Source organism: Phragmites australis, chromosome 14, assembly GCF_958298935.1.
Source record: "Phragmites australis chromosome 14, lpPhrAust1.1, whole genome shotgun sequence".
In the NCBI taxonomy this organism is placed as follows: Eukaryota; Viridiplantae; Streptophyta; class Magnoliopsida; order Poales; family Poaceae; genus Phragmites; species Phragmites australis.
In genome coordinates, this window is record NC_084934.1 from 14,752,446 (window position 1) to 14,779,033 (window position 26,588).

Consider the following 26,588-nt stretch of genomic DNA (forward strand, 5'->3'; position numbering starts at 1 on the left):
ACACAAATACTTCGGTGCTGCATTGCTTTTTGGATCCTCAATTTATTTTATTGTTTTCTGTTGCAAACCACTAGTTCTAAGTTACAAATAATTCAATAAATACCGTACTTTAGTGTAACGCATAATAATACAATCCTACAATATAATCTTACATACATCATCTTAACTAGAGTACCGATATCTAATTTTTGTACACACATAAATTTTATTTTCTTAACCTAATACTACAATAATTAATACAAAATTTTTTACATAAAATAAACATTAACAAACGCCACATTATTTTGCTAGTCTCTAAGTCAATATAAATACGAATAGATTGATAGACATACATCTAAAAATATTTCTCCTTCCTCCTCCCTTTCTCCTTCCTCCTCCTTCTCCTTCTTCTCCTACCTCCTCCCGTCTTCCTCCTCCCTTCCCCCTCTCTTCTTCCTCTTTTCTCTTCTTTCTTCTCCTCTCTGCTCACGTACTCCTCTCTACGCGGTCACAACTGAGATGACGCGGGTTGAAATGAGACGACACGGCCGCCGCGGTTATATCCACATTTTTTGCCAAACGTGATGTGTATTTTGCCGTACGGTTTGGCGAAAACTAATTTTCGCCGAATCGTACGGCGAAAACTACCTCGTAACTGCAGCCATACACCCCTGTGCTGCCGTCGGTGCCACGTCAACATTTTTTGTCATACCGTACTTTTACCGTACGGTATGGTGAAAATAAGATTTCGTCATACGGTAGGACGAATATGTATTATTTTTAAAATTTTCTCGTTTACGGTACTATTTCGAAAATATCTGTTAAAAAATATAATATTAAAAAAATTCCAACTCTGATTGCGGCAGTTTACAATCGCTTTACTCAAAGGCACGTGTGTGTCAGCGGTGAAGACAGACTGACAGTCTGACAGAGACACGCACGAGCAGCACATGGTGACGAGCAAAGGCGATCCGAGAGAGACGTAGCACACTATCTTACAGCCACCGCTTTGATCATGGATGGGATATGGAAATTTGTTTAGTTGTTTGAAAATTACGTATTATTTTTTATATTTTTATTATCAACAAACTATATTAATCTGTATTAATAATTGTTAATTCTAGTTAATTATAACTTAAGTTATTAATAATCATCACTAAATACCTAGAATAATTAGTTATGGTTAATATTATCTAAATATAATTAATATTTAACTAAAATCCTTACTTAAACACTTATAGTCACTGATCTGATCATCACTAACCGAATAGGATGCTACAGAGTATTTAAAAAATTGATTCTACTAATTTTCTTGAATAGGATGCTATAGAATATTTAAAAAATATTTCTAAAATCTAAATCACTATATCCATAATATGGTACAATTCAGATGATCAAACAAAGAGCCGTGACAATTCAGCTGGCCTAGTTTGCCTCGCCTGCGTCTCCGTTTTGCTGGCAGTATATCCATCCCATCACCCTTTCTTCATCAGGACCGAGCTCGATCCATCCATCTGCGCTTGCGCCTGTGACTGGAACTGCTTGCATCTATGATGAGGACGACGACGACGACATGGCCACGCCTCCTCTGCTCTTGTCGCTTCCTCCTCTTCATCCTGGTCGTCACTGCCTTCAGCCAGCACCAGCAGCACCTCGCATTCGCCTCCTCCGGCTCCGGCTCCAGGCGGGTGGTGACCAGCCTCCCTGGCTTCGATGGCCCCCTCCCTTTCCATCTCGAAACCGGGTGAGTACCACCTGTACCTCACTCTTCTTTCGTCTAGTACTTTTCCTTGTTAAATCCTCTTCTTCTTTTTTTCGAACCGAAGTTGAAATTGAATGGTGGCTGCAAGGTACGTGGAGGTGGACGAGGACAACGGCACCGAGCTGTTCTACTACTTCGTCGAGTCCGAGTCCGAGTCTGGCTCCGGCGGCGCAGACGCCCCTTTCCTCCTCTGGTTCACCGGCGGCGACCGCTGCTCCGTCTTCAGCGGCCTCGCCTACGAGATCGGTACGCTGCACGCCAACCTTAATGAATCAGAAGTACCTTCGGCATACATGATTATGATGATGATGATGCGCGCGCAGGTCCAATCAGGTTCGTCTTAGAGCCCTACAATGGCTCCTTGCCGCGCCTCCGGTACAACCCAAACTCTTGGTCAAAGGTCTCATCCTTCTACCAAATTATTTTTTTCTTAATCATCTCTAACAGCTATTTTAAATTTTTATCCTCAAAAATACTATTACAGTATCGTCTATCACTATTACAGTATCACTTATTTTTTTTATCTCCAGCAGCTACCCCATTTCCTACCTTCTAGTCTTCTTTTTCTCTCTCCGGTCCCGCTGTCAGCTTCTATGAACAGTACTGCTACATTAACACGACGGTATTTTCTACTCCGAACCCACTATCGGACTCTGTAAACAGTACAGCTACAGTAGCACTTGGCACCGATTCTGCGGACGATGCTACAGTACCCCCTAAAATAGTGTAGCACCCGAATCTGTAAATGCCTTATTCTCAGTCCTATTTTAGTAGCTATCAAAAACTATATCGGTTTATAAACTAAAGAATGGGAGGTGCGAGTCACATGCATATACAGTAATGCAGCCACCAAGATGATAATATCATTCATAACGGCCTAGTTTCTGGTGATAATATCATTCATAACGGCCTAGTTTCTGGTGATAACTTCTCTTTAAAATATCGAGTGGTGTCCCTCCTGTTTCCGTTAAGAAAAATAGAGTAATTCCAGCCAAGATGATGTGGTATGCTATCCTCTATTATTTGGTACTCCCTCTTTTTTTATTTGGTTCTAGAGCTGGTACCGTCGGTCATCGGACGTTTTTAAGTTTTACCAACGTTTTTAAGTTTTACCATCACAATACTGTAATTAATATAATTTATCAAAAGTGATGACCAAAGCTATGTCTCATCGACCGCAAAATTAAAAAAATCAAATAAAAAATAATTGATGGAGTAACGTTGTATAATATTGTATTAGGGGAGATTTGAAGTGAGAAACGATTGCATATTGCATAGATCATAAGTTTTGAACCAAATGGTTGGTAGAATTTTTGATGATGTAGGCCTTTGTTAGAGTTCCTTCTGTAGCCATCTTTACAAGTTCTAGATATAGAGACCTGAACTGCTGTCCCAATCCTTAGCCATCTCGCTCTTGAGGCGACTTGGGGGATCCTCCTTCGTCGCCACAAGCCTCCCTCCCCTCCCAGAACCGGCGAGGCCGTCGCTACCAAGGCCAGTCGGTGATGGCGGTGTTGGGGAATGGACAGGCTATGCTAGCCTTTAATAAAATTTTCTACCGTATTCATCCAGGAAATCATACTAGTAGGAGATCATATATTGTTACCGCTCAACGCGCAGTGCAACAGAAGAAGAGTTAGAGTAGACCGATCCAACGTCGTGCGTATCAAACTCCTCGAGCAGCTTCTCGATCAGATCCGTGATCAGCCCCACGCAGGTCACGCTCCTCGACCAACTCCGAGCAGGTGGTCGTGCTCCTCGACCAACTCCGAGCAAGTGCTCGTGCTCATCGACCAACTCCGAGACCAACTCACGTTCGACTAGCCGAGAAGATCAGCGCCGCAATAGCAGCAACACCTCTACGGTATCCACATGTACTGGGCAGAAACGCCGAGCACCGATATGCTAGCACTGCACGCGCGGCTAGGGTTTTGGGAGATCGCGTAGAAGGTTATGACTAGGGTTTCGGAATGGCTCAACCTTGGCACATCTTACCCACGCCTCTCCTTATATAGAGCTCGCTAATGGGCTCCCATGTTGAAAGCCCTTTAGGATTCTAACTTCTCATAGATCACAATCCAATTAAAATCCATATATGAATTTAATTCGCATATTTATTCTAACCCATTAATTGTGTAACCCGTTAGGTTCATGTACAAGCGGCTATGACTCTGGAACCCTTTTCAAACCGAAATCAATAGCGATCCCTAGTACGATATGTTGACTTCCAGGTATACATAAAAGATCATATCGGTTAAACCTTGATATACACATGCACCGATCGCTTCGTCTCACAATACCAGTCAAACTCAAGGCAAGATATGTGCCACCTTTGTGATAGCCCGACCATTCATTCGATCAAATAGTGGATTTATCATGATTAATTTTTTAATCATATTGACATGGCCATGCACTTTCTCAATCCAACTACCTCGAAGGGCCCAGAGATATCTCTCCTGTTATCAAGAAGAGGCAAATTTCATCTTGATCGCTTATACCCTACGATATGTTTCATGACAAACTCGAAAATATTTATGACTACCTAGTTACGGAATAGCGTTTGACAGCCTCAAAGTATGTCACTACATATTCTGGGAATCAATGACGATCTCAGGTATGAGGATCCTGCAGGTACACCATTTGAGATAACAACTGATAGCACATCATAAATAAAAATCCCAGCAGTATCTCAAGGTAAGTCTATCCAACATTATGTTCTCTAACATAAATGTCCACATTATTTACCTGGTATCTCTATACCTATGATCCATAAAATATGATCATCAATCAATATATGTGATGATCTTATGTATCATCACAATCATATGCGATCAAGGATCAACCAAGACTAACATCATGAAATAAACAAAGAGTTTTATGAACAAGTCACATACTTGCCAATCAATATAAATGATATTCATTCATGGAATAATATATTATTCGGTAGTACATGAATATAGACGTGTGATACAATCATCTCTATGATTGCCTCTAGGTATATCACCTTCAGGCGGCAGCGGCCACCTATGTTACACGGATACAGATACGTGTATCGGTATCAGACTGATACGGATACGTGTATCGGTATCGGACTCATACCGATACGCGGATACGTCTTTTTTCCAAAAAACCCGATAAACGGATACATTTCAATAACATTTTATTAAAAATAAGTAGCTGCTATTTGGGTCATCACCCTTAAGGAGTTACTTCCAGCCGACCTACAACCCTTCCCTTCTTCTCTTATTGACCGAATAACACATAAGAACATAGAAGAAACACAATCTCACGAATAGCAAATTGGAAAGTTTAGCAGACAGTAGCTCACACAATAAAACATAGAAGTTCAACATAGCAGATAACAGGTTCTACTTAAGTTCTATTACATAACATAATAGATAGGATAGTAACTTGCAAGTTCATCCAACTAGGCTTGTTCAGGATTTGCTTCAGCTTCATTTTCCCAAATATCAGCCTCCACATCTCCAAAAGACACGGCTTGCAATTCAGGCTCATCAAGGGAAAGGTTAGCCACTTCAAGAATTCCTAAACCACTTAGAGATTCAAAAGAATCTCTTCCCACATCCCACATCCTTGATTTCTCTTTTTTGTAATCATCAGTCCTTCTTGAGAGATGTCTCAAATTTGAGTGCACATAGACCAAATCTTCAGCACGCTCTGGAGTTAGGGCATTTCTTTTGACACTGTGAATGAAGCTATATGCACTTCAATTTCTCTCACAGCATGAAGATGAGGCTGGTTGGCTAACCAATTTGATGGCCAAATTCATCAATAAAGGAACAGACTGTTCATGATTTGTCCACCAAGTCATGGGAGAAACAAACCATCTATCATGGAGGGAGTCAAGATCATTGAATTCTTCGAAACAACTAGAGAACCTTGCGCATTCTTCTTTCACTTGAGACAATTCTATTGATATGCGGAAGTACTTCTTGAAGCATGTCATCCTCATTTTTGATACCTCTTTGTCCTTGTGTGGAGGTACAAGGCCAACACCTCCATCCAACCACTGTGGGCTATAATATCTACAATATAAACATAGGCAAGTGAATTAGCAATCGAGCTATAAACATAAGCAAGACAACAAGTGTTGATTATTACCTTGGGTTGAGTGAATGAGCAAAACAATGAAGTGGATTATTGCCTTTTGTCCACCTATCAACTAATATCTTATGAATAACCAAGTACAAGTCCGACTCCTCATCTGGTTGCTTTCCTTCCTATTGATATATCTCTTTCTTCACTTTCTCAATCATAGAATCCCACATCTCATAAATCAAGTGAAAACATGCTGTGTTAGTGTCCGCTCTTTCTCAATCATAGAATCCCACATCTCATAAATCAAGTGAAAACATCTCATAAATCAAGTGAAAACATGCTGTGTTAGTGTCCGCCACACGTATCATCTCATATATAGGAGTAGTAATCTTAAGTATATACTCCACATTCCTCCACCAAACCTCACTCAATACCTTGTCATGGACAAGAGCTGCTGTTTGAGCATCATCTTTGTAAATGTCCCATGCCTCACTAATTACCATTTGCTTAAGAGGCATTTTTACCTCCACCATCCGTTTCAACATACACAACTGATGCAAACCGTGTTTTAGCAATAGCTAGTAGCTTCAAATGGCTAAACTCATTGAACATAGAAAGCCGCATGCCATGGTTCATTATAAAATTCTTGATGATTTGGGCTTCTCAGAACATAGGTGCCTTCTCAGAAACAGCAACAAAGTTGATGAGTGGTCGCCCCTGCGAAACTGACCATCCATCAGCGCAAATTGTCACTCCCTTCTCCTGCTATGTGCTCTTTGAACTCTGCAATAGCATCTCAATGTGACCTCTTTCTTGCTTCAGGAGCGTAGTTCTAAGCTTGTTGTACCCGGGCATTTTATAACCCGCCAAGTTGCAGTTACAAGCAAAGGAAATTGCTTGTTGAAAATATGGATTTCTTGCAAAATTGAAAGATATCCCTGTACATCGATTAAAAAACAGAATTAGCATAACTGCACAAGTAAAGAAAACTTAAAATTGAAACTTTATAATGATCAGTTCAATGCAATGAAAATGAATACCTCCATAATAGAATAATCTACAATTAGAGCATCCAAGTGCTTGCGGTCCTCCATTGCCCAAGATTTCTCCAATGCACTGGTAGGTCCCCTCTTGTTCGTGCTGCCACTATATGAAGAATCAGTAGTAGGCAAAGACATAGTTCTCTGTCTTGATCTTTCTACTAATTCTTTGCACCTTTGAACATCTCTCCTCATTTGGCTAAGCAAATCTATTGACACCTTCGGATAAATACCCACTCCCTTTCCCTTCTTCTGCAGCAAGTGAGCTTCAACTCGAGTGTAGCTACTGAATCCTTCATATGGACAATACTTGCACTTCCATCTAGTATTGCCCCCCTGCTCTAGGTCTCTCTAAAATGTGGACATGATCCCACAATGGAGCTCTAATATCTGTCGATGTTGCAGAAGCACCACTAGTAGCATCACTACTTGAACCTTCGGTCGACATCACGGCATGTTGGTAGCGGCAAGTTGGCAACTACTGCTAAGTTCTAAGCGCCTAAGGCAATCGGGAGGGGGAAAAGGGGAGGGGGAGAAGGAGGAGAACTCATTGGTGGAGCTGGTCCTCGCCGTCGCCGGTCAGCGTTCGCGCTGCTGCTCCCGTGTGCCTGCCGCATGGAACCGCGCGCGCTCCCGCACGGCTGTGCCCGTGCGCCCACCCCGACTGCGCCTGTCCGCCGCGGCTACGCATGTGCGTGCGCTGGTAGCAGCGCCCGTGCGTGGAGGAGGCGGAGCAGCTGCTAAGCGCCCGAGCGTGGAGCCGCCGCCGCTGCCGTGCGTGGAGGAGCCGCTTGTGCGTGAAACTGCTCCCGTGCGTGAAACTGCTCCCGTGTGTCGGCCGGTTAGGTTAGGCCTTCATATGGGCTGGGCCGTATCCACAACGGCACCAATACATATCGGCCCACGTATCTGTATTTTCTGTAATTATTTTCGAGCGGATACTCCATGGATACGTATCAGCCTTGTATCTGTATCCGATACGGTATCCGGTGCGGATACGGGACTGGACTGCAGTATCCGTGTTTCCGAGGCGGCCACTCCCTCCCTCCTTCCCTCTGTTCCACCCTCTCTCTTCCCCCTCCCCACCTCCTACCCTCCCCCCTCTTCCCGCCCCTGTGTACGCTGCTTGCTTCTGTCAAATCCGCCTCTACACTTGCTCGCTCCGGCCGGATCCACGCAGCACTTCACCGGATCTACCACTCCCTAGTTGGATCCGTGCGGTGGCTTGCCTTTCTCACCTCTTGTCGCCTGTTTGCAGTCTCTTCGGCTCCAGCGAAGGGCTATGAGCATGCAAGTTGCGAGGTTGGAGGGCTGCGGGAATGGACTGTTGGCCGGCTGGTCGCCGTCTGGTAGGGCTCTCTACGGTTGGCCTGATGCAGTATGGCTTCCGATCGGCCTGATGCACCATGCACCCAGAGGGGCCATCAGTGCCCTCCGGTGTTCCTTTGTGGTGGCTGACCGCTGTTGATGACGATGTTAGTGCACCTCCAGCAGTCATGTTGTGCGTGGTTGCGGGTCGGGGCTTCGTCCCCGGTCATCTCTTGTTGGTGGCTGCGTTGTGTTCTTGTGCTACGTGCTGCTGGCTATTCCTTGCAGGTGATTGATTTGGTCGACTCGTTGAGCCTCTGGGTTCATTGGGTTGTGCCGTGATAGGGGGGAATTATAGGCGAAAGCCTTGACAGGCATCATGTTGCTGATGGAGGTGACGCCTGCGAACGTCATAACCACCTTGGAGGCGCTGTCGAAAGGCTTCCTCATGGGATCTCTTCGGGTGAAAACTCTGTCCGACTTCTCGGACGAGCGACAGCGGTTCTGCTTTCCTCCTGAAGGCGTCATTTCGGAGAATCCCTCTATTGTCTTGGTGTTACAACTAGCGGCACTCCTTGCAGGGCACACCATCCTCCACTGTTGTATGCCCTTCTGTTCGACGTTCTCCTATTTGGGGGGCTTTCCTTCACCTTTGGCGCTTCGCGGCAGTGGCTATGCTCTGATATCCTAGGTCTCCTGTCCTGGTCGAGGTGCTAGCTGGGCACAGTTGCTTGCGGTATAGCATTGCTTGGTGTGGGTGCTATTTGTTTGTGGTTGCCGAGTTGTATGTATGTTGCTTCGCTGAACCTCCGTCGTTCGGTTGTTTAGGGGGATCTGGGGTTTCTTTATTTCTTCTTTAGCTTACGTGTGAGTGGAGCTCTGTAGGTTGTACTGTTGTGCTTGTTAAGGTTTTTGAACCCAGTTTCCGTTATAAACTGTGTTATTTTTCTTTTTAATATAATGACGCGCAACTCTACTGCGGGTTCGACGAAAAAAAGATCTTGGACCCCAATTGAGATTTTCAAAAACTTAAATATCGAAAAATTCACCCAAGCAACATTGAAAAAATGGCATTCTCAAGACCATTCACCTTAGCACTAGGGTAGTTGCATGTTATTGCAGAGCTAATGGTTGCTTCATTTTCCAAAGTATTTACTCTCTTTGAAGTCTTATTGGGGATGGCCAGTAAATCAAGTTTTCCACGTTTTTCCTGCTACATACGTATTCAGCTTATTCAGTTCTCATGGAGTAGTACCAATTGCTGATTCGATCAATCAATCTGCACACAGGTATCGCATATCCTCTTTGTTGATTCGCCGGTTGGGGCTGGATTTTCCTTTTCCCGGCAACCCAAAGGCTATGAGGTCGGAGATGCATCGGCCTCACTGCAACTACATGAATTTCTCATCAAGGTAAACTGCAACCCTGCTTGCTTACAACTAATCTAATTAGCACATATATCATGCGCCACCCATATACACACTAATCGATTGAAATCTCGATGTCCAGTGGTTCAGGAACCATCCCAAGTACCTTGCAAGTCCTTTCTACATCGGTGCAGACTCCTATGCTGGAAAACTTGTACCGTTCCTTGCGCAGATGGTATCAGAAGGTATTGATTGCTACTGATTTGCTGTATATGATGGGCGATTCAGTCTGCAGTTGTTGGTACAACAACAACGGATTCAGTTCTCTGATTGTATTCACTACTGATCAGCTACCTGTGTTAAATCCTCTTCAGATATTGAAGCAGGAAGGGGCCCCCTCCTTAATCTCAAGGTATCCATCATAATTTTTCTGAAAACGAACAGGCTACCTCTGCGGAATATCTATGAATCACTGAGAGCATGAGTATTGGCAATCACTCAAGAAAATGGCCGTACTGCTCATTGACACGGTTCATTATGTCTCCTCTTAGGGCTATCTAGTAGGTAACCCGATCACAGGCGAAAGTGTTGATGTTAACTCTAGAGTGCCTTGTGCTCACGGATTTGGTATAATATCAGATCAACTATATGAGGTGATTCATTAAGCTCATCTAGTTCTGCATACACTTTTATCGGAGTTCAAGTGGTGTGCCACTCTGACTATGCAAGTAATGATATGTTCTTTTTGCATCTAGACGATATTGAGGCATTGCCAAGGTGAAGACTACACCAATCCTGCAAATGCGCTGTGTACTCAGGCTTTGGGTATTTTCAACAATGTAAGAACGCGGATGGAGTCTTGTAGATAAATTATTAGTACATACATGCTTTGGTTCTTTGATTGTCGGTGGTGCCAGATTACTTACTGAGGATCACACTATCTGACTGCAGCTCATCTCCGAAGTTCAGCAGGCCCAAATTTTGTTGGACACCTGCGTTTACGCGTCTCCTGTACCAAAACCAAACAGCAGGACGGACGGGTCAGATGGTAGAAAGATCCTAATAATGGAGGAGATCAGAGTGGGGCAGCTAAATCATCCACCAGCTCGTCCTCCATTTGGTTGCATCGTAAGTTAACATCTATAAAAAACACCTCTTCTGATCAGTGCAGTTAAGGACGTCTATATCTATTTGGTGCATTCACTGTAACTGTGCATATCAATCAATCAATCAATCTATCTATCTATCTATCTATCTATCTTCTGTGTGTGGTGCGTACATTTGCAGACTTACGGCTACTACCTGTCGTATTTCTGGGCGAACGACAGACGCACCCGAGATGCTCTTGGGATCAAGAAGGTGAGCCATCCCATCCTAGCTAGTTTCTCCGAGGTTCCAAACGCTTTGGTTCCATCTTGATGGTATCCCGTTGTGTCAACAACACTAAGAATCGAGCCGAACTGAACCGAATTGAACAGGGGAGCGTGGACGAGTGGGTGAGATGCCACGATGGAGATTTGCCTTACTCGAACGATCTCCAGAGCAGCATCAAGTACCACAGGAACCTCACGTCCAGAGGTTACCGTGCTCTCGTATACAGGTAGGTACCCACGCCTCCTCTTTCCAGTTAAGGAATGGATTGTTTGATAAACTGTCTCATGACATGGCATGACATGAGAACCATGGTTGCAGCGGCGATCATGACCTGTTGGTGCCGCACCTGGGCACGCAGGCATGGGTCAGGTCGCTAAACTTCCCCGTCGCCGATGACTGGAGGGCGTGGCATCTCGACGGGCAGTCAGCAGGGTGGGTCTCTCTCTGGCACTTCTGCCTTCTCAACTGAATTCACTACTCCTTATCTTACCAATTAACACCACTTCACTGCCAATATCTTTTCTTTTCTACCGTTTCTGTTCTTGCGGATGACTCATTCATTCCTTCCATCAACTTGCAGATTCACGATAAGTTACTCAAACAACATGACATTCGCGACAATAAAGGTACCTAAAGCTAGCGCCCTTTGATTTGCGTATTCATGAGAGAGCTTATTACGAATTGTTGCATCAGAAATGGTTGGATCGGGATTGCAGGGTGGCGGTCACACGGCGCCAGAGTATGAGCCTGAGAGGTGCTTCGCCATGTTCAGCCGCTGGATACTCAATCGGCCACTTTAATAACCTGTGCCTGCTGGACAACCGGACATAGAACAGATGATTATTATGCATCGACGAATAAATCTGTTGTTTCAAAGTATATTTTACCAACTTCCCGATTAACGTGATTCCAGAATAAACACATAAAGAAGGACATGGCAGCCATAATAAAATATCACACACAAGAACATGAGCATTTTAACATGCTGGAAGCCATGAAATTTACTACTCATGTTCCAAAGGATCAAATATAGCAATCGACATAACATGGTGAGATAACACAAGAAATGTATCAACATATGTTAATTTAATTAATGCGCTCTCAGTGCGGGTTACCGAGTTAGCGACCATCCAACACTACACTAAGTTCACCTATCAACGTGACAGTCTCAAGCACAAGTTCTAGTTCAATTAGTTTAATATCTTATTTACTAAGCAATTAATTTATCAATAAATAAAGATATTCATATTAGCGTAATTAAGTAGAATTTAACAAGATTAATTGCTCGTGAAAATAGTAAGTCAAGGCTATAAACGGTAATTAACATAACTACAACCTAGAGCTTGTCATATACTATCACAATAATCTCACTTAGCCCATTTTTATCATCGAGTGATACAGCCACCAATCCTTAGTATGTAATTTACTTCTAATAACAAAACACAACAAATCTAGTCACTTGATGAAGAGTCACTTGAGCTCTCAACAGTGAGCTATTCACTAATAATATAAGCTTCTCCATCTCTATATTTGGCTCTTGAAGAATTTTTGCTTCTTGCCATGAAATTTCTTCTTTTTCTTATCCTTTCTCTTGGACTTGCCCTCACCATCACTATCATCATAGTAGTTACCTTTGCCCTGCTTGGATTCTTTCTTACATTGATGATCCAAATGACCAAGCTCACCACAATGATAGCAATCCAACTCGGTAAGGGGCTTCATCTTGTTTGAGTAGAACTTCTTCTTGGGGTTGAAATCTTTACCCTTCTTATTCAACTTCTTGAACATTCTTATAGTTTTTTCTCATGAAAGTGCAAGCTCGGTGTCAGAGTCATCATCTTCGTCACTTTCACTTGATTCTACCTTGATCTTCTTCTAATCGTCACTTGCTTTGAAGGCAATATTCTTCTTGGAGGATGGAAAGTCTTCTTACCCACTCATCAAGCATAGCTCATTTGTAGTGATCTTCCCTAAAGCTTGAGTACGAGATATTGTGTTAAGATCAAGTTGATGAAAGATGGAGATAATTGTATCATACTTGGGTTTGGGGAGAACTTGAAGCATCTTTCTCAGAACATCACCTTCACTACTTGAGTGAGTCCAAGTCAATTGAGTTTTTCAACTATGACATTAAAATGAGAGTACATATCATTAGCACATTCATATGAAAAGCATTTCAAATCTACCAAGTGTTCTCTTAATGGTATGATACTACTCCTCACGAACATTTTTGGATCTCTCACAAATTTCTTCAAGGTTTTGCATTACCTTGCACATCTTTTACATAACTGAAAGTATAAGCAACTATATTACATTTTTCAATTAACCTTTTGGTGGATTAACTGGCATCTTAATGTTGTGAGGCTACACAACAGAAGAAGAATGTGGAACAATAGATGTATCTTCATCAATAAATAAAATTTCAGCAAAAAGTGCATCTTCGACAACATCATTATCTCTATCTGGTATATGTTTTGCATCAATAAAATGCTCCACCTGCATACTAGAATTATGCGTACTCTGTACCAAAGCATTAGCACACATAGCGGATTCATTATAGACAATATTCCTACTTATCATAACCTTTTGTGTTTTAGGATTTTACAATTTATAACACTTAACACCAGATTTATAACCAAGAAAGATACACTTAATAACTCTAGATCTAATTTACCATTATCAACATGAGCATAAGCAGGATAACTGGAAACTCTCAAACCTGAATAATTAGTAGGGAACTAAACCATACCTCAATTGAAATTTTCTTATCAATAGCAATAGAGGGTGACCAATTTCCAAGAAACAAAGCAGTGGATCCAGCCTCAGCTAGATGTTATATTCAAACCTACATTAGACAACATGCAAAGGGCATATAAGAAACATGTGATGTCCCATAATGCCTTCAAACTTACAATAAGAATTAAACTCATCAGAATATAACTCCATCCCATTATCAGTGTGAAGTTTCTTCACATTCTTTTCAGTTTATTTTTCAACCATAGTCTTCCACTCTTTGAATGCTAAAAATGCTTTTGATTTATGCTTCAAAAAATAAGGCCAAACCTTTCTTGAGTAATCATAAATGATATTCAATATATAATTAGCACCACCTAATAAAGTCTTGTGAGATGAACCCCATAAATTAGAATGTAGATAATAAAGAATACCTTCTGTTTTATGAACCGAAGTATTGAATTTTAACCTCTTTTGTTTGCTAAACACAATGGCTCACAAAATTCCAGGTTGCAAATGCTCTATCTATCAATAGTCTCTCTTTCTCAATTCTACTAAAACAAGTTCATTCATATTCCCAAGATGTAGATGCCAAATATTAGTAGCATCAGAATCAGATAATGACTTGAAAATTACAGCAATATTACCAATAGTTATAGTGCCTCGAAGAAGGTATAAATTGGCATCTAACCAATCACCTTTCTTCACAATAAGAGAGCCTTTTATTACCTTCATAACTCCACCTCCAACAAAGTACTTTTACCATTTACGATCAAGAGTATTTAAAGAGATGAGATTTCTCTTCATAGTAGGAACATGTCTCACATCTATTAATGTCCTAACAATACCATCGAGCATCCTGATCTGAATGGATCCAATGCCTACAATCTTGCGTGGGCAGTCGTCACCCATAAAAACAGAACCACCAAATTGAACAGATTCATAAGTGGTAAACCATTCTCTATAAGTGCATATATGAAAAGAACATGAAGCAAAAGCAATGAGAACCTCACCATCAGAACTAATATCAGCAGAAGCAATAGAGGCTTTACTAGGTATGGCAACAGGTATAATACATGCGGGTAAAAGCTATACAAACTCCACAAGTTAATTCCTAAACTCGTACCTGCATCTATTATCCACCATGGGTAAAAAAACACCTACACTCGTCACCGCGGGCACGCCTGTATACCCACCAATATAGTAAACAGAATTTAAACATAAGGTCAAGTATGTAACAATAATACTTCCTCTGATTGCAAATGTAGGTCATTTTAGCCTCATCAACTATTATCTAAATATAAGTTATTCCCGAACTTTTATGCATTTTTTTCTCTTTTGTTCCCTTCTTACCCTTGTTTAATAAATGCTATCACTCTCACAAATGAATGCGTTATCTTTTCCAATGCAGAATAAATAAAGGACAGTAAGGTCATTTGATCTACTTTCTTAATCTCTGTGCACAAGTCTAAAACGACCTATATTTGCAATCGGAGGGAGTACCATTAATTTAAACATGCATCTCAACTAAGATAATGAACAAGCATTTCACATTTACATAACATGCATATCACATTAGTACATTACCACATAATTCACACATAAAATATATTATTTCACAATTCAACAGTGGGTCCATACATCAGATGTGTGGAGTAGGTATACGGGAGAAGCGGGCACAGGTAAACCTATTTCATATCGATCTCTCTATACCCGTTGGATTTAACTTCAAACTTACACCCATATCCACAGGTAAAAATTGCATTCCAAACCCGTGTCCGTTAGGGTTTTACCCACGAGCACAAGGGTAAAATCTTCCCATTGCCATCCCTAAGCTTTACCTATATCCTCAAATTTACCTTTTGGTTTGTACGTGTCATTTCTCTTTTCCTTGTTCTTCCACTTGTAATAGAACTCAATCATGTTATTTTCTTTATTTCCATATTTGCAGAACAATTCTCTACCACTAGATTTTGACCGATCCATGCAACCATGGTTCAATTTCTTCTTTTCTATCTTGCCACGAACAGACAAACATTCTCCATGCGAACTAGAACCTTTAGAAGACACCATCTATTTCCTTTTTTTTTCCTTAGCAAGCATGGTTTCATAAACTTCATTGATGGTTAGTGTATCATGACAGTATAGAACAGTGTTTCTGAAATTTGGAAAAGAAGGGGTAGCGAGCACAAAAGAATGAGACCTAGTGTAGCGAAAATGTTTATATTAAGTTATGATTGTGATTTTAATGAATAATGACAATATAGCCATTAGGACTAATATGTGTAACAAGGATATATGTTAGTAGGTCTCTTGGATGCAATACATTAAGAAGTCACTGTAGCTGGGATAAAGATTGATTGAATTGGAGAAGTCCCAAGAGAATTGATTTCACCGGATGGTCCGTTATTCAGGGGTTGAACTCACCGAAGTATTTTGTTTAGAGGAAAAGTGAAGCCTGATGACTTCATCGGATGATCCAGTGCGGTGTATGTTGAACTCGCCAGAGTATTTCTGACAAAGGGAAGAAGGTTGAGGACCTCATCAGATAGTTCGGTGATCCGCACTGGGTAACACCGGAGTATTTTCTTCAGAGAAGAATGCAAGTGTAGAAGACTAAAGATCAACCCACCGGATGGTCCGGTGCTTAGTTTGTGCACACTGGATTATAGCACTGGGGTATTTCTTGCAGAGACGACTGCAAGTATTGAAGAATGAAGAACAACCCACCGGAAGGTCTGGTGCTCTGAAGATGAATGCACCAGAGCATTTTATACAGAGAAGTTGCAAAGGCTCGGATGGCTCAAGATAACTCACTAGAAGGTCCGGTGATGGATTTGAAGACACACTAGAATGTCTGGTGTTCAAGAGGCTTTGAGTGGTAGTCCAACAGCTAGTTTATAAGGTTGTACTCACCGGATGATCTAGTGTTAGTACTACTATTCTCACCGGATCTTCCGGTGTTAATAGCTTTTCTGAGCCGTTATGAAGACGGCTAGTTTGTGTGTTTAATGCTATAAATACCACTCGACTCTATCATTTGAAGGTATGACATGCTGCTGGAGCCTAGAGAAAGCTCATATACACTTGAGAACACATCCAAACCACCAAAGTGCATAAAGTGATCATCCAAGATGATTAAGCATAAGATTGGAGAGTGTTTAGTACTTATAAGCCTAGAGTGAGTTATAGTTAGGTGATTCAGCTTGAAGAAGGGATCAAGGAGTGATCCTAGCTTGTGTCAAATGGTATGTCAACGACTTGGAGTCTTGGTGACTTGTCGACATCTTAGACCTTGGTGGTACAAGCTTGTTGACCCTCTGACTTGGTGTGGAGTGACGACAAGACACGTGTACGGGGACTCGAAAACCCTTGTCTTGGTGGCTCAAGCTCTGAAGTGAACACGGTAGCAAGTGACCAGAAAAGAGGCTAGTGGTGAGACCTTGCCTTGGTGCCTTGGTAGCTCATCGTGCTTGAGACATTGTTTGAGTGACTTGGTAGCTCAAGAGCCACGACCGAAAGAGACTTGGCGATCGGAAGCTTATCCTTTGTGGAGCTCTAACGTGAACTAGGGGTGGCATTCATGCCATCGATACCACGAGATAAAAATCTTTTATGCCGAGTTTGTCTCTTTACCTTATTTACGTTTCCGCATTTATATACTTGTAATTTACCTTACTATAGTATATTGCAATCCTCTTGGGCGGTAGAGTAGACACACTAGATAAAACTAGAGCACATTTAAATAAAAATTAAGATAGATTTATCTTGTGAAGTTTTTAGAGCCAATTTGGTTTAGGTTTCTAAGTGTCCTAATTCATCCTCTTCTTAAAACATCACCATTCCTCACACCTAGATCCTCATCTTCGAATTTTAGTACCATGGATGCTAGGTTAGGAAGATCTCCTTGAAGGGTAACAGGTGATTCAGCACTAAACTGCCCTTTTTCAACTTGTGCAAAAACAATTCCATCTTCATGTGCATCTTGCTGGTTAGATCCTTGGATATACAAATCGATTTCAACTTCAGCCATAAGGGAATAGTAGTTTCCTTCTACAGCATACCTTTGTAGAATATTCTTGGAAAGATGAAGATAAATATGTGATAGAGTCGTACGATCTTTCTTCTTTTCTTCAGCAGTCCAGTTCTTCTGATCCAGTTTGCTAAAGCCTTCAAGCGCATCATCTAGATTACTATGCGGCAAAACTACATGCATCTTGACTTGCCATAGAGAGAATTGCGTGTCTCAATTCGAGTAGTGAAAGATCATACTTCATTGAAGACATGTCGAAGAAAACCCTAGATTGAACTTGGTGAAGAACATAGCTCTAGTACCACTTGATAGAAATCAACAGGCACCAAACAAGACTGACTTGCCTCTCATCATTATCTTCATAATTCAGATCATACATCGACACTAACGTAAGCACTGTGCACCTGCACATGCACACGTTCTAGCTCCATGTAGGGATGGCAACGGGTCAGCCCAAGCTGGGTTTTGCTGGAACGGACCCGAACCCAAAACCCAACTCGCCAAACCCGATCCGAACCCGAAATCAATATCGGGAGCAAAACCACCCCCGCCCCCGGCCCCGACGGGGACCCGAAACCCGACGGGGCAACCCGAAATCCAGCAGTGTGATGGCGACGAGTCGGGGCGGTGCGGGTGAGCGGGGCTGGCATGGCGGGGCCGGCGAGCGGGGTGGGGAGGAGCGGGGCTGGGTGGCGCGGGCGCGGGTGCGGGCGCTGGGCGGGCGGGGTTTCGGGTGACACCCGCGGGTGAAAAAACAGACCCGAACCCGAACCCAACCCGAGTTAAGGCCCCGACCCGACCCGACCTTATAGTTTCGCGGGGTTTTTTTGGGCACCCGAACCCGCCCCCGTCGGGTCTGAAACCTGCGGGGACTCGACCCGACGGGGGAAATTGCCACCCTTAGCTCCATGCAATGTTTTGTCAGCTGGAAATGCTATGTTTAGAACATTGTACAAAACTCTGTTATCCTTTGGTTCTCGTATGATCAAAAGATACGTGATGCTGTGAGTTGTGATGGCCGACCGGAAGGAGGTTCATTTTTCTCACCGTTGTATTTTAACGAACTATCTAATCTCTTTGTAAGTCTCAACGGTAGGCTAGGTAAGCCTACCTAAACAAATTGTATTATGATTCAAACATTTAGGTTTTCCCTTTTTATTTTTTTGAATATTTCAAATAGTGAGTTACAATAGGCAGGTAATGTGGTATGAAAGCAACCATAGGTGAGGATAACAACAATCACATACATGGGGAGAGAGGGCAGAAGGAGCCATATATTAGGAACCTAGGAATAACATCTAAAAACAGAAGAAAAGGGGGCAAAAATATTTTGGAGAAAAACTCTCCCTAAATTTTCAAATTTTGAATCTTGCCCAGGTCATGTGTTGCTTTTGCTTAGCTCGCCAAACCAGCAACAGATCCAGAGACATGGAGTAAGATGGTTCTCCCTCTTCTTCTTCCTCTTCCCTCTCTTTTTTTTCTCTCTTCTTCTTTCTCCTCTTCCTCTTCTCTTATTATTCGAGATGATCTCCCGCCCCCCTCTTCATAGGATAGCTCGAAGTCTACTAGAAAGACCACATGCTTGTCACTACACGTTCGTTTCAGGAACTTTGGTCGCTTTGGTCACGACTGGACAGTGGGGCCCGCTTTGGTCGCCCGGGGCAGAGTTGTGATTATGTAAATATGCTTAATTGTACCATAATGCTCCCGAATATTCCAAGAATGTAGCAAATAAGGGGGTAGGAGCTGTAAACCATGCCTGGAGTGGTCGAGTACGGACTATAAATAGGGCCATACTGTACCCGGGAGATCGATCAAAAAACTGTTCCACCCCAAACACGTGTCACCCCAAGGACCCTTCGGCATTTCCGTCAGCGAAGGTTCACATTGTCTAGGATTTCGGTACCAACAGTTGGCGTCGTCCGCGGGGATCGAACACTTCGATGCCATGCCACCTAAGAAGAAGACGAAGCCAACCGAAACAGTGGAGGCGTTGCTAAAACCTTCGGCCGCGGCCGAGACTTCGGCCGAAAGACCCCCTTCGACCCTGCCAGAGTCAAGCATTGCTTTGGCCGGTGGAGCTTCGGGCGGACGCGAGCAATGCTACGGCGTTGAACTAGCGCCACCAGGAGGCAATGATGACAAACATGGAGAAGCCGTCCAGATAAATGCAAAGCCGGTGCGGGTCATGGAACCAAGCAATCGCGCACACTTCGAGCCTTCGGCAAAAGAAGGGGGGAAGGTGCGAGACAAAGAGTGGGAAGATCTCGATGACTTCGTAGAATATGAAAACGAAGATGAAACACAGGAGGAAAGAACATCCAGGCTAGAGGCTGAAGAGCTGGAAAAGCAGATTGCGCAGAAGAAGCGCATGTTAGATAGCCTAGCAGCGAGCCGAAAAGCCGCAAAATATCGCAGACGGGCAGATGAAGCTAGGAAGACATTGGAAAAAATCCAAGAGGAAATCGATATGCTACACCAAGCGTAAGGAGTGTCTCGCCAAGTGACGCCGCCAGGAGACACGGCACGAACTTTGCAGGACCTCCAGCGGCGGTCATCCGCAGGAGACCCAGAATCTCCGCTAGCCATGGATCTGCAAAACCAGCCGTGGCCACCGGGCTTCAAGATGCCCAGAGTGGTAATGTTTGACGGGGAGTCAGACCCAAGGGAATTCGTAATGAGCTTCGAACCGGCTGTCAAGTCTGCCGGAGGGGATGGTGCAATGTTGGCGAAGGCCTTCGTATTGGCTGTAAAAGGGATAGCAAGATCTTGGTACTCCGCGTTGCCCCCGGGATCCATATACTCATGGGAGCAATTGCGTAATGCCCTGTACAGCAATTTCTAGGGAAATCGGGCAGACAAGATCACCGTGAGTGACCTCTTCACACTGAAGCAACAACCAACAGAAACATTGCAGAGCTATATGCGCCGCTTCATGCACATACGTTGCCAAGCGAAGGGGCTAAGTGAAGATACAATCATCGATGCGATGGTACAGGGCATCAGAGGGGGGTTATTAGCAGGAAAGCTCACAAGAAAAAGACCCGGGAGTGTACAACAGCTGCTTAATAAGATGGAAGAATACGCGAGATCTGAGCTCGATCATCTTCGAAGGAAAAATGAAATGGTAGCCTCCAAAGTAAAAGCAAATACATCGGCCAGAGAGGCAAGCACTGGCAATCCTAGAGACAGATTGCGCCACGCGAGGAAATCCGAAGCATCTGACTACACAAGGCAAAAAGAAGTCAATCAGATAAACTCCAGCCCCATTTGAAGTCGCTTAAGTGGCAAGCGAAGCTCAGAGTGCGGCTGCTCAAGGAGGCCGAGCCAGTAGAGGAAGGGGCCGTGGAGGCCGAGGTGGACGAGTCCCGCAGGATCCAACAACGTTTTACTGCGAGCTGCATGGCGAAGGAGCCGGCCATAGGACCAAGTAGTGCCCGCAGGTTGTGGCCATGAAAGAGAGCTTGGCGAAGCAATCTCTTGATCACGCAAGAACCATACACCACGCAGCAAGTTTCGGGAGAAGCGAAGTGTGGGAAAACCACAATCAAAACACAGCGTTTGCCAACCAGTGGTGACCGATGCTTGCACCACAATATGCACCTGCAGCCTCGGCTCAGCTGGAGTTACCTCCACCACCACCAAGGCCTGCGATCGAAGCACCACCAGAGAGCAGTAAGTCCATGAACACGGTAAATCGTGGATACAATGTGGTGTTAGCTATCTCAGGGGGATCTAACCAGCAGACATAATCTAAGAGACAGCGGAAAGAATACGTGCAAAGGGTCAACCACGTCGGTGTGGGGCCAACGTACATTCATTCAAAGTGGTCAAACGTTCCCATTACATTCTCGCAAGAGGACATGAGGGTCTTAGATTACCCACACACAAATGACTTCGTTATCACAGCAAACATCTTGGGAAATGAAGTGCATAGGATCTTGATAGATGGAGGAAGCTCAGTAGATATCATCTTCGCTGATGCCTTCGACAAAATGGGTCTACGTCGAAGCGACCTGAATCAAGCTAGATCACCATTGCTAGGCTTCGGCAGAAATGCAATCAATGCTCTGGAAAAGATAACAATCCCAGTGTCGTTTGGTGAAAGGACGAATTTCCGGACGGAAGATATTACTTCGATGTGGTCGACATTAATTACCCATACAATGCAATATTTGGTAAGGGAGTCTTGAACACATTTGGAGCAATACTGCACCATGCGTACTTGTGCATGAAGATGCCTAGTCCTGAAGGTGTCATAACAGTATTTGGAGATCAGCGAGTGGCCCGACGAATCAAAGTGGGAATCACTTCAGGACGGCGAAATGTCCACATGGTGATGGAACCTTCGGTAAATCGAGAGGAAAGTGATATCCAACCGAAGATAAACAAAGCAGCGAAGGCTGTACCAGAGGGAACAACCAGAATAGTGCCGTTACATCAAGAAAAACCAGATAAAAAAGTCACCATAGGAGCGGAGGCCCCAGAGGAGGACCAGCAACAACTCATAATGTTTCTCCGCAGTAATGAGGATGTCTTCGCTTGGTCTCTGAAGGACCTACAAGGAGTAAGTAGGGAAATCATTCAGCACAGCTTAAATGTGGATCCCAAGCCGAAGCCAAGGAAGCAAAAGCTTAGAAAAGCTTCAAGTGAAAGAGAAGGAGAAACAAAGGCTCAGGTAAAAAAGCTGCTCGTTGCCGGAGTGATACGTTGCACTCAGAGTGACTAGCTAACCCAGTGTAGTCAAGAAAAGCAACGAAAAGTGGAGAATGTGCATCGACTTCAAAGACTTGAACAGGGCTTGTCCGAAGGATGATTTCCCATTACCTAGAATTGATCAGCTGGTGGACTTCGCCGCTGGTTGCGAGATGTTAAGTTTCCTAGATGCATACTCGGGGTACCACCAGGTCTGGATGGCAAAGGAAGATGAGGAGAAGACAAGTTTCAGGACCTCCTTCGGCATATACTGCTTTGTGAGGATGCCCTTCGGACTTCGAAATGCTGGCGCGAGCTTCACCAGGTTGGTGCAAATAGTGCTAAGTTCACAGATAGGGCGAAATGTCCTAGCTTACGTCGATGACATAGTGGTCAAAAGTGCCAGAAGAAGCCAACATCTCGAAGACCTGCGTGAAGCATTCAGAAGCTTGCGAAGGGTGGGATTAAGATTGAACCCAAAAAAGTGCATTTTCGGAGTACAATCTGAAAGGCTGTTAGGGTTCTTTGTGTCAAAGAGAGGCATCGAAGTGAAACCCCAAAAGATACAGGCGATAATAGATATGAAACCTCCACAAAATAGAAAGCAAGCACAACGGTTGGCAGGGAGGTTGGCGGCACTAAACAGGTTCATTGCAAAATCTGCAGAGCGAAGTCTACCTTTCTTCAAAGTGTTCAAAAGCTCCGACCCATTTAGATGGGGCACGGAGCAACAAGAAGCTTTCGATGAATTGAAAAACTATCTGACGAAGCTCACAGCACTTTCCAGCCTTGATCCAGGCGCAGATTTGTTATTATACATAGCGGCATCCCCTTCGGCAGTGAGCGCTGTACTTGTGCAGGAAAGACACGAAGACAACAAATTACGACAGTTCCCAATATACTATTTGTCAGAAGCTCTTGCAGGCCCGAAGAGGATCTACACAGAACTGGAAAAAGTAGCATAAGTGGCATCTCGCAAGCTTCGCCATTATTTCACAGCTCACAAGATCACAGTACCAACTTCCTTGCCCCTTCGCAACATGTTTGAGAACAAAGAAGCTATAGGAAGAATGGCAAAATGGGCCGGAAGTCGCCCCATTCATGATTGTTTTTGTGGCAAGAACATCGTTGAAATCACAAGCGTTTGTAGACTTCGTAGCAGAATGGAATCCGCTAACCGAAGCCCCAGAAGAAGAACCGTCAGAACCGGTCTAGACCGCATATTGCGATGGAGCTTGGGGACCTACAGGAGCAGGTGTGGCGGCGATATTATCCTCACCTTCGGGCGCAAAGCTGAAATATGCCACCAGATTAGAATTCTGGTCTACGAACAATACCGCGGAGTATGAAGCCATCCTCCTCGGACTTCGCAAGGTGAAGGCTTTGGGCTCCCGAAGGGTGCTGGTTAAAACAGACTCAAAGGTAATAGCAAGCCAAATTGACAAGACGTTTTAGGCAAAAGAACCAGAACTTGTTAAGTATAAGACAGCAGTCCGAAGAATGGAAAAGTACTTCCTGGAGTTCACGGTCAAGAGTATATCGAGAAATGATAACTTCGAAGCAGATGAGCTAGCCAAAGCCGTTGCGCAAAATCTGCCTATGCCATTAGATGTTTTCTACCAAATACTGACTGAACCAACCACCGACGACACTTCGCGACCAGCGCGTTCCGTTGCTATGATCGAAAGCGAAGATTAGCGCTCTCCAATATTGGCTTATCATTGTGGTTATCACAAGCCCGAGGATCATGTTGAAGCAAAGCGTATGGCCCAAAGAGCTAGAAACTACAAAATTGTGGGAAACAGTCTGTACAAGGCCGGAGTCTGTGCACCGTGGTTGCGATGCATATCCCAGGAAGAATGACAGAATCTGCTAAAAGAAATTCATAGTAAACTGTGTGGTTCACATGTGGGTACACGAGCCTTAGTTGGAAAAGTATACAGACAGGGCTTCTATTGGCCGAAGGCGATCAGTGATGCGGATCATATAGCTCGAAGTTGTCAACAGTGCCAATTCTGGGCGAAGGGGTCAAACAGCGGCGAAAACACAGCTAATCCCACCAGTTTGGCCGTTAAGACGGTGGGGAATTGACATTGTTGGCCAACTGCTAGCCGCTCCAGGAAATTTGCGATATGCCGTCGTTGTGGTCGAGTACTTCTCCAAGTGGATGGAGGCGATGCCACTCGTAAACATAACATCGAGAAATATACAAAAATTCCTGTGGGAGAATGTCATATGCCATTTTGGAGTCCCATGCGAAGTAATAGTAGACAACGACACTCAATTTGACAGTGCAGGATTCAGACACTTTTGTGAAGGTCTGGGGATCAAAGTGCTTTTCGCATATGTATACCACCCACAGTCTAATGGGGCCGTCGAGAGAGCAAACAGCATTGTCTTCACTGGTGTCACGAAGCACCTGTAGGGATTGGCAAAAGTGAAATGGTTTGAAGAGTTGCCCAAAGTCTTATGGTCTATAAGAACAACGGTAGCAAGACCAACCAGTTTCACATCGTTTCGCCTCCTCTTCGGCGAGGAGGCAATGACCCCAGAGGAATGCAAGAACAAATCATTTAGGGTCGTGAACGAACCAGAGCAAGGCAAAGAGTCAATGTTAAAGGATGCCCTCGAAGAAGTGAGATTGCAGGCCACCAAAAATCTGGGCAGATATCAACAGGAGACAAGAAAATGGAGAGACAAGAATATATCCGAAAAGAACTTCATCCCCGGAGATTTGGTGCTGCGAAGACTCGGTAATGCATTACTAGTGGGAAAACTACAGAGCAAATGGGACGGTCCTTTCTTAGTCAAAAGGTCGTTAAGACCCGGCTCATATCACTTGGCTAATATGGAGGGCGAGGAGCTTCCACATACTTGGAATGCGGACAACCTTCACAAGTTCTACGCCTAACAGCAATGGCGGCCAAAACGAAGCTTGTGTAATTTTTCTTTATGCAATTTTTCTTTTCATGTAATCAAATTATATGGGAACTGCACTCTTTTCCTCACAAGGGGACCCCTTCGTTAGGGAGTGAGGTTTTTAACGAGGCAGGAACCCTTGTAAACATCGATATAGTAGAAGTACCCCCAGAAAATATTGCTTATTTTGAGTATTGGTAACTTGTCGTCAAAGTGCGCTAGCCTAAGAGCAGGGTGGCGCACCAATCGACGAGTGAAGGGCCACAAATAGACGGCGCAACTAGAGGTGCAAAGTGTCAACGAGAAAAGACGTACACTTTTGACCTTAAGAAAAATAAATAAATAAATAAAAGAAGAAGCCGAAGTGTCGCTCGACCTAAGAAAAGACGGCGCACTTCGAGCTAGAAAGTCGAGGGCTAAGAGTGCCTATCCCGCAACGAAAGAAAAACAAACCTTTGGAAGAAAAGCCGAAGTGTCGCTCGACCTAAGAGAAGGAGACACACTTCGAGCTAAAAAGTCGGAGGCTAAGAGTACCTGCCCCCGCACCAAAGGAAAAAAAACCTTCGAAAGAAAAGCCGAAGTGTCACTCGACCTAAGAGAAGGAGACGCACGTCGAGCTAAAAGGTCGGGGGCTAAGAGTGACTGCCCCCGCACCGAAGGAAAAACAAACATTCGGAAGAAAAGCCGAAGTGTCGCTCAACCTAAGAAAAGGTGACGAACTTCGAGCTAAAGTCGGGGGCTAAGAGTGCCTGCCCCCGCACCGAAGGAAAAACAAACCTTCGGAAGAAAAGCTGAAGTGTCGCGTGACCTAAGAGAAGGAGACGCACTTCAAGCTAAAAAGTCGGGGCTAAGAGTGCCTGCCCCCTCACCGAAAGAAAAATGAATCTTCAGACAAAAAACTGCCCTAAGAGCGCTCGCTCTCGAACAAAGACAATAAATTTCTATCAGCTGAAGGTACCTGTGATCAAAAATGGGGGGGGGGGGACAGCGTTCTCGAAAAAGCACTTCTCTGGCAGTCGCAGGTAGCTGCGGCGAAAAATCGAGGGAACGGTGTTATCCAATATTAAAAATTCATCGTTGCTGAAGCGACGCCCCATATGAATAATCGAGAATATCATTTGTCGAAGAAGACTTCGCTCGAGTAAGCGACAAGGCGTTCATAACATCCGAAAACATTGCGAAATGCCAATATGTCACTTCAAGCATGATGCCGCCAAAGTAAATGCCCAAAAAAACAAAGTAATAATATTGTAAATGCAACCTTTATTCCGCAAAGCGGTCAACATCAGGACCAATAAAATCCTTATACCATCGACTAA

At 43.9% G+C, this 26,588-nt stretch overlaps 1 protein-coding gene across 2 annotated transcripts; it reads left to right on the forward strand.

Moving 5' to 3' along the window:
- Positions 1–1,375: 1,375 nt before the first annotated feature.
- On the forward strand, positions 1,376–11,784 carry LOC133890987 (serine carboxypeptidase-like 7). Of its 2 annotated transcripts, XM_062331657.1 has the most exons (14): positions 1,377–1,723; positions 1,830–1,987; positions 2,065–2,141; positions 9,438–9,560; positions 9,658–9,760; positions 9,890–9,927; positions 10,067–10,168; positions 10,271–10,354; positions 10,467–10,643; positions 10,803–10,874; positions 10,994–11,115; positions 11,208–11,321; positions 11,470–11,515; positions 11,606–11,784. In XM_062331657.1, exons 1-14 carry the CDS (start codon positions 1,530–1,532, stop codon positions 11,687–11,689), a joined length of 1,494 nt encoding a protein of 497 aa, XP_062187641.1. In that variant the 5' UTR covers positions 1,377–1,529; the 3' UTR covers positions 11,690–11,784. The 2 variants fall into 2 exon arrangements, with proteins under 2 accessions (XP_062187642.1, XP_062187641.1); XM_062331658.1 differs by lacking the exon at positions 10,803–10,874 and having other exon boundaries at positions 1,376–1,723.
- Positions 11,785–26,588: the final 14,804 nt, after the last annotated feature.

Bases quoted from the DNA above. Each gene is read 5' to 3' on its own strand.
- LOC133890987 (XM_062331657.1), top strand. From the start codon at position 1,530: ATGATGAGGACGACGACGACGACATGGCCACGCCTCCTCTGCTCTTGT. The intron at 9,761-9,889 runs GTATTGATTGCT...AATCCTCTTCAG, and splicing joins TGCGCAGATGGTATCAGAAG to ATATTGAAGCAGGAAGGGGC. The intron at 10,875-10,993 runs GTGAGCCATCCC...CGAATTGAACAG, and splicing joins ATGCTCTTGGGATCAAGAAG to GGGAGCGTGGACGAGTGGGT.